Source organism: Vulpes vulpes, chromosome 16 (assembly GCF_048418805.1).
Source record: "Vulpes vulpes isolate BD-2025 chromosome 16, VulVul3, whole genome shotgun sequence".
NCBI lineage: Eukaryota > Metazoa > Chordata > Mammalia > Carnivora > Canidae > Vulpes > Vulpes vulpes.
Genome location: NC_132795.1, coordinates 62,025,725 through 62,041,801, shown reverse-complemented (window position 1 = coordinate 62,041,801; position 16,077 = coordinate 62,025,725). Strand labels below are relative to the sequence as shown.

The window sequence follows — 16,077 nt, the reverse complement described above, 5'->3', positions numbered from 1 at the left end:
TGAAGGTCAAGAAAGTGAAGAGCTCCTGTCCTGTGTGTTCCTGGCCATATCAGTTGCTCACCTTAAAAGAATACAGAAAAATCCTTAAGTTGCTATCCTGTGATGATGACAATCAGCATAATGTGAGCACTGACGATAGTGACAGCTGGTAGCCTGGGTGATGAGACACCACCCGCACAGAGACACTGTCATAACTGCTAGAGCCAAGTAAAGACTACACCAGCAAATTTCACTTGAAAACCCCTTTTAGAACATACTGTGGAAGGCCAAGTTTGCTTTTTTGGTAGGACATATAGCTTTAAACAACAACAAAAAGAACAATACATGTTTGATGCAGAAGATTTTAGAAATGCAGAGAGGCACAAATAGAAAAGAAAATCAAAAAAAAAAAAAAAAAGAAAAAGAAAATCATCTAAAATCTCACCAGAAGATAACTGATGTTATTTTGGTGTTTACTTCCAATTTCTTAAAAATGTACAGTTACAGATCACACATATATTTCTCATCCCTCTTCCCCACCGCCACCCCGTGCCCAGTTCAAAGGCGCTGTAGGTCCCGTGGTGGCTCCTGCACACTTCAGTCCCTTCCTGCATCCCAGCAAGTTGGGGCCTTCCCTGGATGCTACCTGTACAGAGAGGGCTGCTGCGGTTTGCTCAGGTTAGGACGGGGGGCTAGGCTGTGCACCGAGCCCTTCCCTGAGCAGGTCCCCTGCCCCAGAGAAGATTAGAGGCCACTTAAGGGACAATTCAGGGGTGGCTACAAAGTAATTCTCAATCAGGCCACTGAAGAGGCTGATAATTGGCGTGGCTGCCTTCCTGTGTGCTGCACGCTCTGGCCTCCTACGTAGGTCGGGAAGGAGGGCCCAGCCCATGACAGCACGGCCCATGACAGCAGACCCACGACATCGCAGCCCACGACAGCATGGCCCACATCACAGCCCAGGACAGCATGGCCCACCACAGCACAGTCCACGATAGCATGGCCCACGACACCACGGCCCACCACAGCATGGCCCACGACACCACGGCCCACCACAGCATGGCCCATGACACCACGTCCCACCACAGCACGGTCCATGATAGCACGGCCCACGACACCGCGTCCCACCACAGCATGGCCCACGACACCGCGTCCCACCACAGCATGGCCCACGATAGCACGGCCCATGACAGCAAGGCCCACGACAGCAGCCCAGTCGCAGGACACGCGGCACTGGGGTGTGTGAGTCCCGGCCATGGGCGACAGGTGGACTTCACACACCGAATCCTTCCCCTTTCTCCCTCTCGCCTCGGTTTTCCCACCTTGTCCTTTCCCTTGAGCACACCGGCGCCCCACTCTGGGTCGATACCCCGTCACAGGTCCTGTGGCTCCTGCAAACCACACAGCTGGGTCGCTGCCTTCTGGGGACAGAGAGGAGGGGGGCAGCTCTTCTCGCAGTTTCTGCCGACCCCAGTGGGGGCAGCAGTGAGCTCCGGGTTCAGGGGATGGGGTGCTGACATGGGGCCCCTGGGGGGGGGGGGGTGGATACAGTTCACTTCTGACTTGTTTTCCTAAAAATAACATCTGAAATTATAGACCTGACCTTTGTGAGAACCGTTTCCTCCCTGAGGTATTGACTTCTCCCTGCGCAGGGGTCTTTCATTTCCTTGTGTTAAGTTAGCAGGAATATTGATAAAACCCCAGTGGCTTTTTTTGTTTATCCCCAGTCCCCGGGTGAGGGGCGGTGGAAGCCAGTCCACGGTAAATAAGATCAACCTGCATGTCTTGATTTTTTGCACTTATGTTGTGAGAATTTCCCCCGTTGTCATTAAATGTTTTTGGAAAATATGATTGTACACAATGATTATATATTTTACATACATTTTGCAAATTGCGTACCATATTTTTTTAACCATTTCTCTATTGTTGGAAAGTTAGTTTGCAGTTTTTACTCTTACCAAAAACTGTTATTAGTTTTCTCAAGTGTGGATCCTCTCCCTCTCACGGATCATTTGCCATGAACCACAAAAGCCTCATTTCATCCTTTGGATTCTCTTCAGGGCTGAGAGCAGGAGTGGCTTCAATCTGGCACTTAATAAAAACTTGTTAACTCCACTTATGGTCTAGATCAGCTTTCACTGGGGCCTAGAAACCTGTCTCTTTAACATTAAGCCATATGAAATCACAAGATTATGCCAAACCCAATTAGCATCTATCATGAGCTACTCACTCTATAAAGAGGCATCTCACATTTTGTTATATTCAACTTCTGACATGCTATTAGCAGAAACCATTAAGGCACTAGAGAATCAAAACACAAGTCATAATTTTTTAAAACCACTTTGCAATGAATGTATAATGAATATTCATAGCGACAGTAACAAAGTCTCCTATTCAAATGATGTCCTTTCTAGAGGAACTGCTTAACAAATCCTAGGCAGTAGTAGGCATAAGCCACCTTCTTGGTGCTCCTGGTGATGTTGTCGACCCCTGAAATCAAATCATAGCATCAGATCCAGAACTGCACACACATGCACACAGGCACACACCTGTGTGCACACACACATTCATGCTATGTGTATGATGATGGTAATGCTCTAAGCTAATATGAGAATCAACAATTGGTTCATCAAGAAGAGTAGAACTAAGTTGAAGGAGACCTTCATACCAAAGCTACTTGACTACTACCTTTGGGAATTAAAAAGGAAATCACCTTTAAAGTCTTCAGTTTAACCATCACAATGAAGCAGGTTCAACCCAGGTGGGACTTTACTATCTGCTCAACCCTGGGCTCAGAGTCGTTCCTGGACTACAAGTTAATTTAACCAAAATGTAGACTGAATCCATTTACAGGCATACCTTTAGTGTGCGCTTCATTTTTTTGTGCCTCCCAGATATTGTGCTTTCTACAAATCGAAGGTCTGTGGTAACCCTGCATTGAGTAAGTCTACTGGCACCATTTTTCCCACAGCATTCACTCACTTCCTGCCTTTGTGTCACATTTCAAACTTTTCAATTATCATATCTCAATTGCTTCAATCTCATAATAATGGGTGAGTACTTGCTTTTAATAGATAGATGGATGAGGACTTGCTTCTTGTGGACCAGCAAAGAAAGTGGTTGCTTCAGATGCAATGTACTCCTGGTGAAGATGTTGTAGACCACTGAAATGACAACAAAGGATTGGGAAAATTACAGAAACTTAGTTGATGAAGCAGAGGCAAGTTTGAGAGGATTGACTCCAATTTTGAAAGAAGTCCTACTGTGGGTAAAATGCTGTCAAACAGCATCACATGCTACAGAGAAGTCATTTGTGAATGGAAGGGTAAATCAGTGTGACAAACATCATTGTCTTATTTTAAGAAATCACCACAGCCACCCCCACCTTCAGCTGCCAGCATCCTGCTCAGTCAGTAGCCATCAATGTCGAGGCACGATCCTCCACCAGCAAAAAAATGATTAAAGTTTGCTTAAAGCTCAGATGTTGGTTATCTTTTTTGGCAATAAAGTATTTTTAAATTAAGGTATATACATTGTGGGTTTTTTTTTTTTAAGGATTTATCTCTTTATTTGAGAGAGCAAAAGAGTAGGGGGAGGAGTAGAGGGAGAGGGACAAGCAGATCCCATGCCCAGCATGGAGACCAATGCAGGGCTTGATCTTATGACCTGTGAGATCATGACCAGAGCTGAAACCAAGAGTTGTCCACTTAACTGACTGAGCCACCCAGGTGCCCCTATATATTGTTCCTTTTTAGGACATAATGCTATTGCAGACTTAATAGAATATAGTATAGTGTAAACATAACTTCCATAGATTTCACACTTCAGGGCTCTAGACCAGAGGTGATGCCATAGTCAAAATGCTGACTAGGAGATTTTTATTTATTATTTATTTTTATTTTTTAAAGATTTTTATTTATTCATGAAAGAGAGAGAGAGAGAGAGAGGCAGAGACACAGGCAGCGGGAGAAGCAGACTCCATGCAGGGAGCCCAATGTGGGACTTGATCCTGGGACCCCAGGATCACACCCTGGGCTTGAAGGCAGGCACTAAACCGCTAAGCCACACAGGGATCCCACTAGGAGATTTTTTAAAAACTCATTTGACTCGCTTTATTGCAATATCTGCTTTATTGCTGTGGTCCTGAACCGAGCCTGTAGGGTTCTGAGGTACACCTATACAGCTTTTGTGGCCTCTGCAGTCCCCTGATACCATTTATTTGATGCTGTTTACAGCACCCAAAGATTCAAACTCTAGTAAGGCTCCTGAAACTTCTCCTAGGCCCATCTGTTAACTTCCTTATAAAGTCTGGCTTCAGCAAGAACCTTGCTAAATTAGCTTAACCAGAACTCCCCACCTTTGATGTCTGATCAAACCTCACTATCTGGTAGGGCCTCTCATCCTCCACCCACCCCCTGGTGATGTCTGATCACCTTGGCCTGCCTTCAGCAAGAGTCGTGTTAGGTCCACTGAAGCAGAATCCCCCTCACCCGTGATGTTTCCTCTCAGTGTTTTTCCATTCACTGACCTCCACCCTGCTCCTTAGCTACAGATACCACTTGCCCATGCTGTACTCAGCATGGAGTCCCATCTCTCTCCCCCACTGCAACATCTCATTGCAGTGGTCCCTGTACCTATCACGATGGCCCTGAATAAGGTTTGCCTTACCATCATTAACAAGTGTCATCCTGCCTCCCCCACGCTGTCACCGGTGGGGAGGCTGGGGGAGGGTCTGGAAGCAGGTTGAGAAGAATGGTACCATCCACATGATGAATGGCTCTTCCTTATCCAGTACAATTTAAGATTGACCTGGGAGAGTATGGCATCATCAAATCAACTGGAGCTAAGACAGGACATCAGTTGAAAGGGTACGTTGTGGGGCAGTGGTCTTGAAAATAATCAGAGGAGAAAGGAGCAGTCACCCCCAGAGGACTGCTTGGCAAGTGGCACAGAACCTGCAAGAGGTTGAGGAGACTTTCCTGGGTGCAGGTGGTGAGGGCACACAGGGTGAAGGATGCCTGCCATTACCCTGTCACACTTCAGGGCTCTAGACCAGAGGTGATGCCATAGTCAGAATGCTGACAAAAGAGGGAATGCTGAGGCTCAAGTCCAAGGGTTGGCTGTGAGTCGATTGTCAGTGGTCTAGGCTCTGAACTTGTCCTGTGTCTGATGTGAGAGTTGCTCCAAATCAATGTCAGCATCATTCCTGCAGCCCATTGTCGTTCTGGCCAGTGAGAGTGATTGACCACCCCCTACCCCCCATGTTGCCCTCTTGGAGCTGGGGCCAGTCCTAGAGCCTTGGGGACTACCCTATAGGCAGATTCTGACTTCCTGGGGGCATCTAGTTGACCCATACAAGGAGCTCTTCCTGAACAGAAAAAAACAGAAATGGGGGTCCATTCTCATCCCTGGCTGGTCCCAGGCATTGGGCAGTGATTTAGAAAGCTGTGAGGTGCTTCTGGCAACTAGGGCCTGTGTAGGACTAGTTCAGATTGAAGCACACCACCCAGATGACACAGATGATCCTGGGTAGTCCCAGGTACCTGAGACAGAAATAAAATTTGAGGAATTCACTCTAAAGCAGGGTGGGTCAATTATTTTGTGTAAAAAGGTCAAAGAGTAAATAGGCTTTTGCAGGCTATCTGGTCTCTTTTATACCTATTCAGTTCTACTGCTGGAGAGAGAAAGCAGCCAGACACAGTATGTAAACAACTGGGCATGGCTGCATTCTAATAAAATTATAAAAATAGGCAGTGACTTAGATGTGGCCTCCTGGCCATAGTTTCCGAAACACTGCATGTGGCAGAGGGCCCAGGGCAGGGGCTTCACTTGCCTGGGTCTAATGAGGGTAGTAATAGTGGGACTACTGGATCAAATGATGAGTGTGCCTAGAATTTAGGTAGATATGGGCCAGATTCCCCTCTATGGAGCTGTTATCAATTTCTCATGGTAAATGTTCCCCTATAACCTTGCCAAGAGAATGTTTTATTAGATCTTGAATTTTTGTCAATTTGATAGGTAAGAAATGGCATCTCAGTGTAATTTTTTAAAAAAGATCAAATACTTTAGAGAGAAAAAGAGCAGGAGGAGGGACAGAGAGAGAGGGAGAGAATCCTCAAGTAGACTCCCCACTGAACATGGAACCCGATACAGAACTCCATCCCACGACCCTGAGACCATGACCTGAGCAGAAATCAAGAGCTCAACCAACTGAGCCACCCAGGCACCCCCTCAGTGTGATTTTAATTAGCATTCCTTTTAGTTTGGTACTGAGCATCTATTTGGGGTTTTTTGTGAATTATCTTTCGCTATTTTACTATTGGGTGTTGGTCTCTTTTTTCCTGGCTTATAGATGTTCTTTACATATTAAGGAGATTAACCCTTCACATGTATTCTGTGGTTGTTTGATATAGCGGTCTACATGTGTCAGTTGGGTTAAGTGGTTGGCAGTGTTGTTCAAATGTTTGAGATACCTCACAGCGGCTGGAGTGGAGCTGTCCAGCAGCCATGTGGACATACGGGTCTGGAAGTCAGGTGAGAGCCTTGGGCTGGAGGGATACCTTTGGAAATAATCAAATAGATGGCATTTGAAACAGTGAGGTGGGTGTGTCCATCTAAAGAGGAGGTCATCAAAACTGAACTGTAGGCCATCCCAAAATGTGGAGATTGAGGAGCTCGATCCAGCAAAAAGAAAGGGGCTTTCAGGGATGTAGAAAAGGAAAGCAAAAGGCAGAGTTTTTTGGAAGCTAAGTGAAGAAAGCATTTCAAGGAAGAAGGAGACCTTCAAATACTTTTAGAGAGTGAATAAAATGAGAATTCTTGGGCAGCCTGGTGGCTCAGCAGTTTAGCGCCCTTCGGCCCAGGTCGTGTTCCTGGAGACCCGGGATCGAGTCCCATGTCGCGCTCCCTGCATGGAGCCTGCTTCTCCCTCTGCCTGTGTCTCTGCCTCTGTCTCTCATGAATGAATAAATAAAAAATATTTAATTAAAAAAAAAAAGAATTCTTACTGACAACTGCTCACTGGATTTGGCAACAGGGAGACTCTTGGTGACCTTGACAGGTATACCTTCAGTACAGAGTTAGAGACAAAAGCCTGATCTCCAGAGAGTGAAGTGATTAGAGAAATACAGCAGCTTCTGCGTACTGGGGGACTAACTTGATGCCAAAGATCTGTCCAAGCAGTCATGTGTCCTTCTTGAGCCATAGTTAGCTGCTCAAGTGCAGGCGAAGCAGAGGCAGAGGGCTGGGCTTACCCAGAGCCCGCCAGTGAGTATGGAGGAGGCGAGAGGATGTGTGGACAGATGGACCTAGGAATCTAAGCGGAAAATGAGAAGAGTGCTCAACAGTGATAAAGTGGTAAAGCAATGGTTTGGAGGTCACGGTGTGGTCAGAGTCTCGTTTATCACACTCATCAATCCAACAAATATACAAGTCACTTCAGTCTCTTCTAGGTGAGTTCCACATGGGCTTGATGTTTACCTGGTTTACCAAGAAGTACAACAAGGCTGGGTCATATTTCTTAGATTTTATTCTTATTTGACTTTACAACAATTCAAAGATAGCAGATGCCCATCATAGATGGGTATACTATACCACAGATACATTATAAGGCAAGGAAGCCCAATTACGGAAAGACTTCATAAAATGTACTTCATTTGGCTATATCATCGATAGTGTATGATGTGGAACTTTTGATGTCTCCCAGAAGAGACATTACCATAAGTTTCCATTTTATTAACTTCTAAACTTTATATTTTAAAGGAAAAGAAATGATTAGTGAGCAAGAATAAAAATATGTTTTTAAAAAGATGATCTCTATATAAATAAAGTGATAAATTAGTGAAAGGAAGAAGTTTGGAGAGAAATTTTTATATTGTATAAAAATAAATACTGTCAATTTACATTATATATGACTGATAATAAATTATTTCGTGGGTAAATAAATCATCTTATTAGCTGCATACTTATGTAAAGGCTTTCAAAAAACCAGTAAAAAAAGTTTAAGGAATCTACTTCCCTTTTATAAGCAAATTGAGCTAATTAGTAACTGATTTTTTTCATGTCTTTATTTTTCCCTATGACATGCCTTTTAGACATTTTGTTGCTGTAACCAAGATCGGGTACCAAAACAGAAAGGAGAAAGAACTCGAATCAGCCATGCTAGTTACTTATTAGCATCTACAGATGATGTTAAATCTGGGAAGGTGGTGGACGCTAAATGTTCAATGAAATCAGGCATTATTCTTTATTCTGAAGTCTTCATTTATCTGTTTTCCTTGGTCTTAAGCACATGAATAATTTAGAATTGGCTACACTTACCATTGAGATAGATGGTGGAGGCTTCCCTGTCTGACCTAAAAGATGTAGTATTATTTTATTCTTTTACTGTAGAAAATTCTGATGCTCTAGCCTATTTCCTGTCAGTTCATTCATTAGGTACTCTTGATACACTCGGGGGTCATAAAAAGAGTAACTGGCTCAGGAGACCAGAGACCCAGATTTTAGTCACGATTTGGACACTTCGCACCCAGGCAATGTTAAAAGTGTAACTTCTCTGCTTTTCAGTTTCTTACGCTGAAAAATACAGATAAGAATATCTACCTGATTTATTTCACAGGTACTGTTGTACTATGTGATGGTGTGTATTTGAGTGTGTTTCAGAATATGTAATACACTAAAGATGATGGTAAATGCTTTAAAAATGTAATTTGCTGGGAACTTTTTTATGTTATAAATCCAGATAAGGGACGCCTGGGTGTCTTATCGGTTGAGCGTCTGCCTTTGGTCAGGGCATGATCCTGGGATTCAGGATCGAGTCCCATAATGGGCTCCTCGCATGGAGCCTGCTTCTCCCTCTGCCTACGTCTCTGCCTCTCTCTCTGTGTCTCTCATGAAAATAAATAAAATCTTTAAAAAAATCCAGATAAAAATCTATCGGCAAATAGAAATGCTTATGAATCATACAGCCCAAATGTAAGTAAGTAATTTACAAATGCTTTATGATAAAACCAAAGAGATTCTTTATGGATTTTTTAAATTAAAAAATCTTTGCAACTAAATATTCATTGACTTAGTTGTTCTTTCTTTTAAGAGAATGTTCATTATGTGACATTATAACTCTCCAAAGGAGAAAGTCTATAATTAGTTCAGTTCTCTACCTTGGAAGATTCATTATAAGGCAGAAGAGTGGAATAATTAAAGTTTCAAAATAAGCAAAAATATATAACTCTACACCACAGTCTCATTTTAAAGAGTGTAATAGGAATACTTCCTCTAACATGTTTATAAACAATGTACTATTTACATAATGTTAACACTAACTCACAACTTAAACAATAAAAATCAATGTTAATGAATATTTTCCCTTTACCAGTTCAACTATTAGGTATCTGATGATCTTGAGAGGTTCTACTGTATTTTTTAAATGAACTGTATGTGATATAAAAATGCTTACTATTGAATAAGTAAAGTGTTGGTCAAATTTTAGAATATAGGTCAGAGTTTTAGAAAAATATATAGGAAACATAGCATATCACTTATGTGATAGAGTCCCATGTAGAAATAAGCCTGTGCAGATAGGTGGTATGGACAGGCATGGTCAATAATTGAAATAACCCACCAACCTCTCTTTTAAAACAGTAAGCCTAAAAGATGCAACATACTTCTTTAGAAGAGCAAATGAATCACTTACTTATTCAAAATCTTAGAAGATAACCATGGTTATATTAAATGGTAGTTTTTTAAATAAGAAAATCTAATCATTAGAATATAGGTAATAAATAGTAAATCATGGAGAGTAGCAAAATTTGTGGACCAAATGACAAAAGCATATCAGTAAAATGTGTTTAAGGATAATTACATAATGCTAAAATTTCAATAGCACTATGATCTTTGCTATCAATGATGCAAGATTCAGCTCTCCTTCAAACATTTCTCTTTGCTGCTTCTTTGTCTCTCTCTCTCTCTCTCTCTCTCTCTCACACACACACACACACACACACACACACACACACACACACAATTTCTCACACCTTGTCCCTACAAATGCAGCTCAGCTTATCTTCTGGTTTTAACTATTCAGTCTTCTTAGATCAAAATTCTTTCAGCAAATCAATGATCAAAATGACCCACTGCTTTCTTTAAAGATCTCTTGAGGTCATTCTGTATTTAAAGGGTAGCCTGCCAAGATCTTACAGAACTAAAATTAAGTTAGCATTGGCACAGAGGAAAGTGAGTCTATCTCATGCTCAGCAGAACATATTTAGTCAGGCTGGGAGCTAGTAACTGATCACTTACCCTCAGCTAGCAGAGAGGGGTGCCAGCCATGATTTTTTTTTTTTAATAGTTCAAAGGTTGGTATCTTTTTTGGTTTCCTTTTTTTGCTTTTGTAAAGAAAAATAAGATTGTGTTTTTTTGTTTGAAAGAAAACATGAGGAAGCCCCCTTCCCCACTCTTCCTCTCCCCTGCCCCTGAGAGGTGCTGTAACTTCTGGGCTTGGGCAGGAGGGACCAACCTGGCCTGGGCCAAGAGAGGAGGCCGGGCATTGTGTTGGGTCTTCCTTCAGAGCCACAGAGGAAGAGTGTTCGGGAATGGAGTTTGGCTTTGTTAGGCAAAAAATAAAGTTAAAAAACTTGACACACATGCCTGCTATGTTAAAACTATTAGTTAAAAACTAATAGTTAAAACTATTAAAGGCTTGGTTTGGGTCCCTTTCATTTTATAGTAGGATTTGCAGTACAACACATCTATGAGACAAGACAGGCTAAAACTCTGTTTCCTCAAACCTGGCTTTATAAGTTAAACAATAATAAAGCACATCTCTGCTACATCAGTGGTTTTTAAATTATTCACTGTAAACATCCTGTATTCTTTCCTATTTAATTAATTTCAGAGCTTAAGCTTGTGTCTACATCTATGTCAAATTACCATTTATTCTATGAAATTACATTTATTCTATGAAAAGCAACACAAATACTGTTCATTCTGGTTTTAACACAAATTCCTTAAAAAAATGTTAAGGCCATTTAATTGAATCAGGGCCAACTGAAGATTACCCTGGTAGAAGTTAAACTACTGATTTAAGATTTTTTAAAGAGTCATAAGTAGTTGTCTTGTGTTTTCCTCCTTGGAACTTGAGAACAGTTTGTAGGATTTATTAGTCTCCAACGTCTCCATCTCGGTCTCCAATAAGCCAAAGAAAATGAAAACTTAAGGCTAACAAAGCTGTCCCAAGCAGGTCACCCAGTGCTGTTAGATAGGGGATAGAGAAGCTATCTGGGTCCTTTCCTTTTCTCCAGAAGTGATGGACCATCCAGTCAGCAATCCACAGCAAGGTAAATACCTAGAAAACACCAGAGATTACTCCTGTTGTTTGGGCATTCTTGGCCCAGTAAACATAAGATGCACTAGGCCATAAGTCTACACCATTGCCTTCTGAAAGGAAGAGCATGTGTCCAAGTCAAGAACTACACTTGGAAAAAAGAAATAACTGCCAGGAACCTTTTCTTTTCACAAGGAAAAAAACCATGTATCTCCACAATTAATAACATATTTCTTCAACTTTTCACATATACCTTCTCATTTTCTTCAAGCTTCCCCCAAATCCCAATAAGCCTTATATTTAACAGTATTATACCATTGTTTGTTTCAACTTCTTTCTGTATGATAAACCTGTGAAGAAGGAAGACATATAAAGATGGAAATAAAAATTAAAATAAGGAATAAATTCTCCTATTGCAGGTATATCAAGTGAAATAAAGAAAGGGAACCAACTGTTCACTTACTACTTATAAGGCCATGGGTGGCTTGCCAAGGGAAATTTCAGTCTATGCTAAGAACAATAGCCAGAAGGGAGGTGGAATGAGGAATGACCTGTCTCCATAGATAGATGTACAGATACAGACACAGAGTCGAAGTATTTTAAAGGGCAATTCAAATACTAAGGTGATATATGTAAGCATTTTCTAGGCTACCAGGAATATGAAGACCATCGTAATGCTTTGAATTTGGGGATCAGATAAATATTTTTTTCTTTGGATATTAAGAGCAGGAGGATCCCCTAACTCTCAAACTCCTTCAGTATTAAAAAGGGATTTGGAATAAATAAATAAAATCTCTATAAAAAATAAATAAAAAGGGATTGGGATTAGAGAGGTCAATGTTCCCTGGTTTTGGACAACTTGGCAAGAATAGTGGCATGGCTGTGAGCACTTCTCCATCACCTACTAGCCGACTGCAGGCAAATCACTTAACCTCTCAGATTCTATTTCTCCAAGTGAACATGAGAGATAATAATGGCACCTACCTTCATGAGAATGTTGTGAAGACAAAATAATAGACTAAATGATCAGTTGGTGGCACACAATAAGCTTTCATCAGATGTCTGCTACTAGTAGATTTTAAGAGCTTCATTGCTATGACAATTTGTGGCCTCCCAGACAGTGGGAAGTTACCTTCTGCTGTTCTGACATGTTGGCTATGGAGGTGAGGTATCTCCCTGGAGTCCTAAACTGTGTGCTGTGGTTTAGCTCTGACACCTTTACCAGGAAGGAGATTGGCTTGTCAAAACAGAGAGACACACATGTACCCATTCCAAAGGAGTCAACTTTAGATGTCTCTGGACATCTGTCAGAGAGAGGCTGTGTTTTAAGCCCCATTTTCTTTTGCATGAGGTTGTTTCTTCTTTAGTATCATAGGACCCAAGAAATTTAACAAAAATTCCCTACCCCTGGACAAGCAGAGCAGGACTAACTCCATTTTGTGCTACACCTGCCATCTCATGTATAACCCCCACAAGACCTGCTTATTGCTTAAGGTGCTCCCCCACCCTAGTCAAGCTGCTGAGCACACCCTTACCAGAAACCAGCTCATATAGGAATGCGGAACCCCTAACCGCCAAAGAATGTAAACCCCGCCCTTTGCCCGCCACACCTGCGTGCCAATTCTGACCAGTGATAGGCTAGTTCAAACGGTTACTATAGGGTAAATTGTAATTCAATTGGCCAACCTACGTGTGGACCGACATGACTATGCAACTTTCTGTGTGTGTTACAATCTCACTGGCCACTGGCCCCTATAAAACTGCTACGCCTCTTAACCTCGGGGTCCAAGTCCCTGCTCCGCTGTGTCAGATATACTTGGACCCAAGCTCAAGCTTGTTAATAAACCCTCATGTACTTGAATCGGTGTCGGCTCTTTAGTGGTTTCTCAGATACGCAATTTTGGGCACAACAGTATTTCCCTGGCAAAGATTGTTTTGGAATCACAGAAAGTTCCATCAGGACAATGTATGGAGGAAGCATGGAGTATTAGAAATAATCTAGACTTGGAAATGACAGAGTATTGATTTGATTTCCATTTATCAGCTGTATGACTCTGGGCAAACTTCTTACTTCTTTGGGTTGAAGAAAACCCAAAAGGGCCTAGTATCTGCCATACTGGCTTTGAGATAATTAATAAGAACCTCAGTCTGGGGGCATGAAGAGAAAGGTAAGAAAGCTGCATGAACTCAGGTTACACCAATAAAAACATAAGGTTCAGAATAAGAAAGAGAGTCATGCGCTGGGCCCTGAATGGTCCAGGCCACGTCTTCTGTTCTGGATGCCTTATTTCCACAGGAACTCGTCCACCCCTGTATCTTCTGTGTCTAGCAAAATGACCAGCTCACAAAGCAGACACCTGCTATCTGACTGAATCCATGAGAATCAGTGGGATACAAAGAGTATCCAGTGAGAATAAGAGCTGTTTGTCACCGGCAGGGAGGGCAGGAGATGGAAACTTAAGATCATGGCATCAGGTGACATGAGTTTGTAATACACAGCTTCAGAGGGTAGTTGTAGGCTACAGGAGAAAAGTTACCAAAAGACAACTATTTTCAAAAAAAAATTTGGGGTTGCCTATAAATAGAACAAATTATGCAGTAAACTCTATATTACTGGAATGTATGGAGGTTCAATAAAGAAATGTGCTGGTGAGTGAGTAATGTGTGCAGGAGGAAATGATAGTTTTGAAGAGAATAAGGTAGCGTAGCTAATTTCTATGGGATTGGCAAGAAATAGAAATAAATCTATAATATATGTGTATTGTTATATATTTACATAGGACATAGTTAATATGCATTTATATACATAAATTTATGTAATATATATCTATCGTACATATATGATATATATACAATTTACTAATTGCTTGTTTAATATCTACATTGAATGGATTAGATTTGTCTAGAACAGGCATTGGCAAACTACAGCCCATGGGCCGAATTCAACCTGCTGCCTGTTTTTATAAATAAAATTTTATTGGAACTCCACTCCACCCATTTATTTACTTCCTGTCTATTTAGTCTATAATTTAATCCTCACAACATTCTCATGAAAGAGGCACTCATAATCGCCAATGTTCATTGGGAGCAATCAAGTCAGAGAGGGTAAGTGACCTGTGTGGTGCCACAATGACAGAACTATGTAGTTGTGACAGAGACCATATGATCCACAAAACCCAGGATATTTACTCTCTGGCACTTTACAGAAAAAGGTGTGCTGAACCCTACTCAGGAGACAAGTGCTTATTCATACAGAAAGAAATAAAACAGCATCCATACTTCATACTCCAAAATATATTCTAGGTAAGACTCAAGTACAAAAAGCAATACTTGAGAAGTTTTATAAGAGAATGTCTTATGACCTTGATGTAGGGAATGATTTCGTAAGTAAAATGCATACAATCTTAGCTTATAAACTATTTTAAAGATTTCTGTGGTTCAACAAACACCATAAAGTTAAAAATCATGCCCCAGGCTTGGGGGAAAAAAAATCTCTGCATTGTATATAAGTGACAAGAATTAGTATTTAGAATATTTAAAGAGAATATACAGAGAACTCCTACAGTTTGTAAGAAAAAGAAACAACCCAATAGAATAGAAAAGGAAATCAGAAGTGTTAATAAACACGAAAAGATGCTCAACCTCACTAATAATACAGGAATGCAAATTAAGCCACATTAAACTCCATTTCATACCCATCTGACTAGCAAAAGTCAAATTTTGAGCAATCATAATAGCGAACATTGTTTTTTGAAATGGCCTGTGATGGGGACATGCAGTGTTCAAGGTGGTTCACATGAACTGATTTAATCCTTAAAATACCTCTATAATACGCTATGGACTATTATTATACCTTTTTGACATAAAGGGATACTAAGGTATATGTGAAGTGCAGCTAGCCGGCCAGAGATCACACAGAGATCATACAGCTCATGGGCGGAGACAAGTTCCAACTCCTACTACAGTCTCACACAAAAGCCCAAATTATTAAACATTAATGCAGCACATCACTTTGGTAAAAAGAACTCTGCATTGGCCACAGGAGTATAAACTGGCACAACTACTCTGCACAACACCTCAGCAATATCTGTTAAATATGAAGATGTGTATCTCCCCAATCCAGCAATTCCACATAAAAACAGGATTTTTTTCCTCCTTTTTCTTCTGCAAAATGAGTAAAAGGATGAAACTGTTTATGACTGGAGGAAACTGGCCTGGGGGCTTTACCCACCCCAGTGCCGAGTGGCTACCCCAAGGACTGGGAGGACCAGTATCTTTGGGGACTTGCAGAAGCTCTGCTGGGAAACTCCGACATGCACACTCACAGAAACGTGCAAGAACATTCACTGCACCACTGTGGTAAAAGTCCAAAGTTGGAGATAAACTCAAATGTCTACTGACAAAGGAATGAGGAAATTAGCTCCTAGGTCACACAACCGAACATTATATAGAAGCTAAAACAAATGAAAAAGAGCTACATGAATCCATATGCATATGTCTCAAAAGCATAAAGTTGAATGCGAAAAGCAGTAGGAGACTACATAAAGTATGATTCCCATAAGGCTTATAAATATGAAAAACAATACAATATGTTATTTATAGATTCATTCCGCAGCAGTGGTAGAGGAACGTGCTTGGCAGTGATACATACCAATTTAGACAACTGCTTGGGAGGGAATCAAATGAGACCAGGAAGTGATACACAAGTGGCAACAACCATATACATGATGCATTTTTATTGATCGTTTTGAAGTAGTTGCTTAAATAATTTGTTAAGG

The 16,077-nt window shown here is 41.3% G+C and overlaps 1 protein-coding gene across 11 annotated transcripts in view; it reads right to left on the bottom strand.

The window, feature by feature from the left end:
- Nucleotides 1-435: 435 nt before the first annotated feature.
- The window catches only part of SLC41A2 (solute carrier family 41 member 2), a 127,701-nt gene continuing 112,059 nt past the window's right edge, over nucleotides 436-16,077 (bottom strand). For 7 of the 11 annotated variants that reach the window (XM_072742451.1, XM_072742453.1, XM_072742452.1 and 4 more), the window contains one exon: nucleotides 7,490-11,320. In XM_072742451.1, the coding sequence (XP_072598552.1) occupies nucleotides 11,135-11,320 (186 nt within the window). In that variant the 3' untranslated portion in view covers nucleotides 7,490-11,134. Of the gene's footprint in view, nucleotides 3,144-7,489; nucleotides 11,321-16,077 lie in introns of those variants that run through there. The other 4 variants (XR_011997972.1, XR_011997973.1, XR_011997971.1 and 1 more) reach the window with 3 other exon arrangements.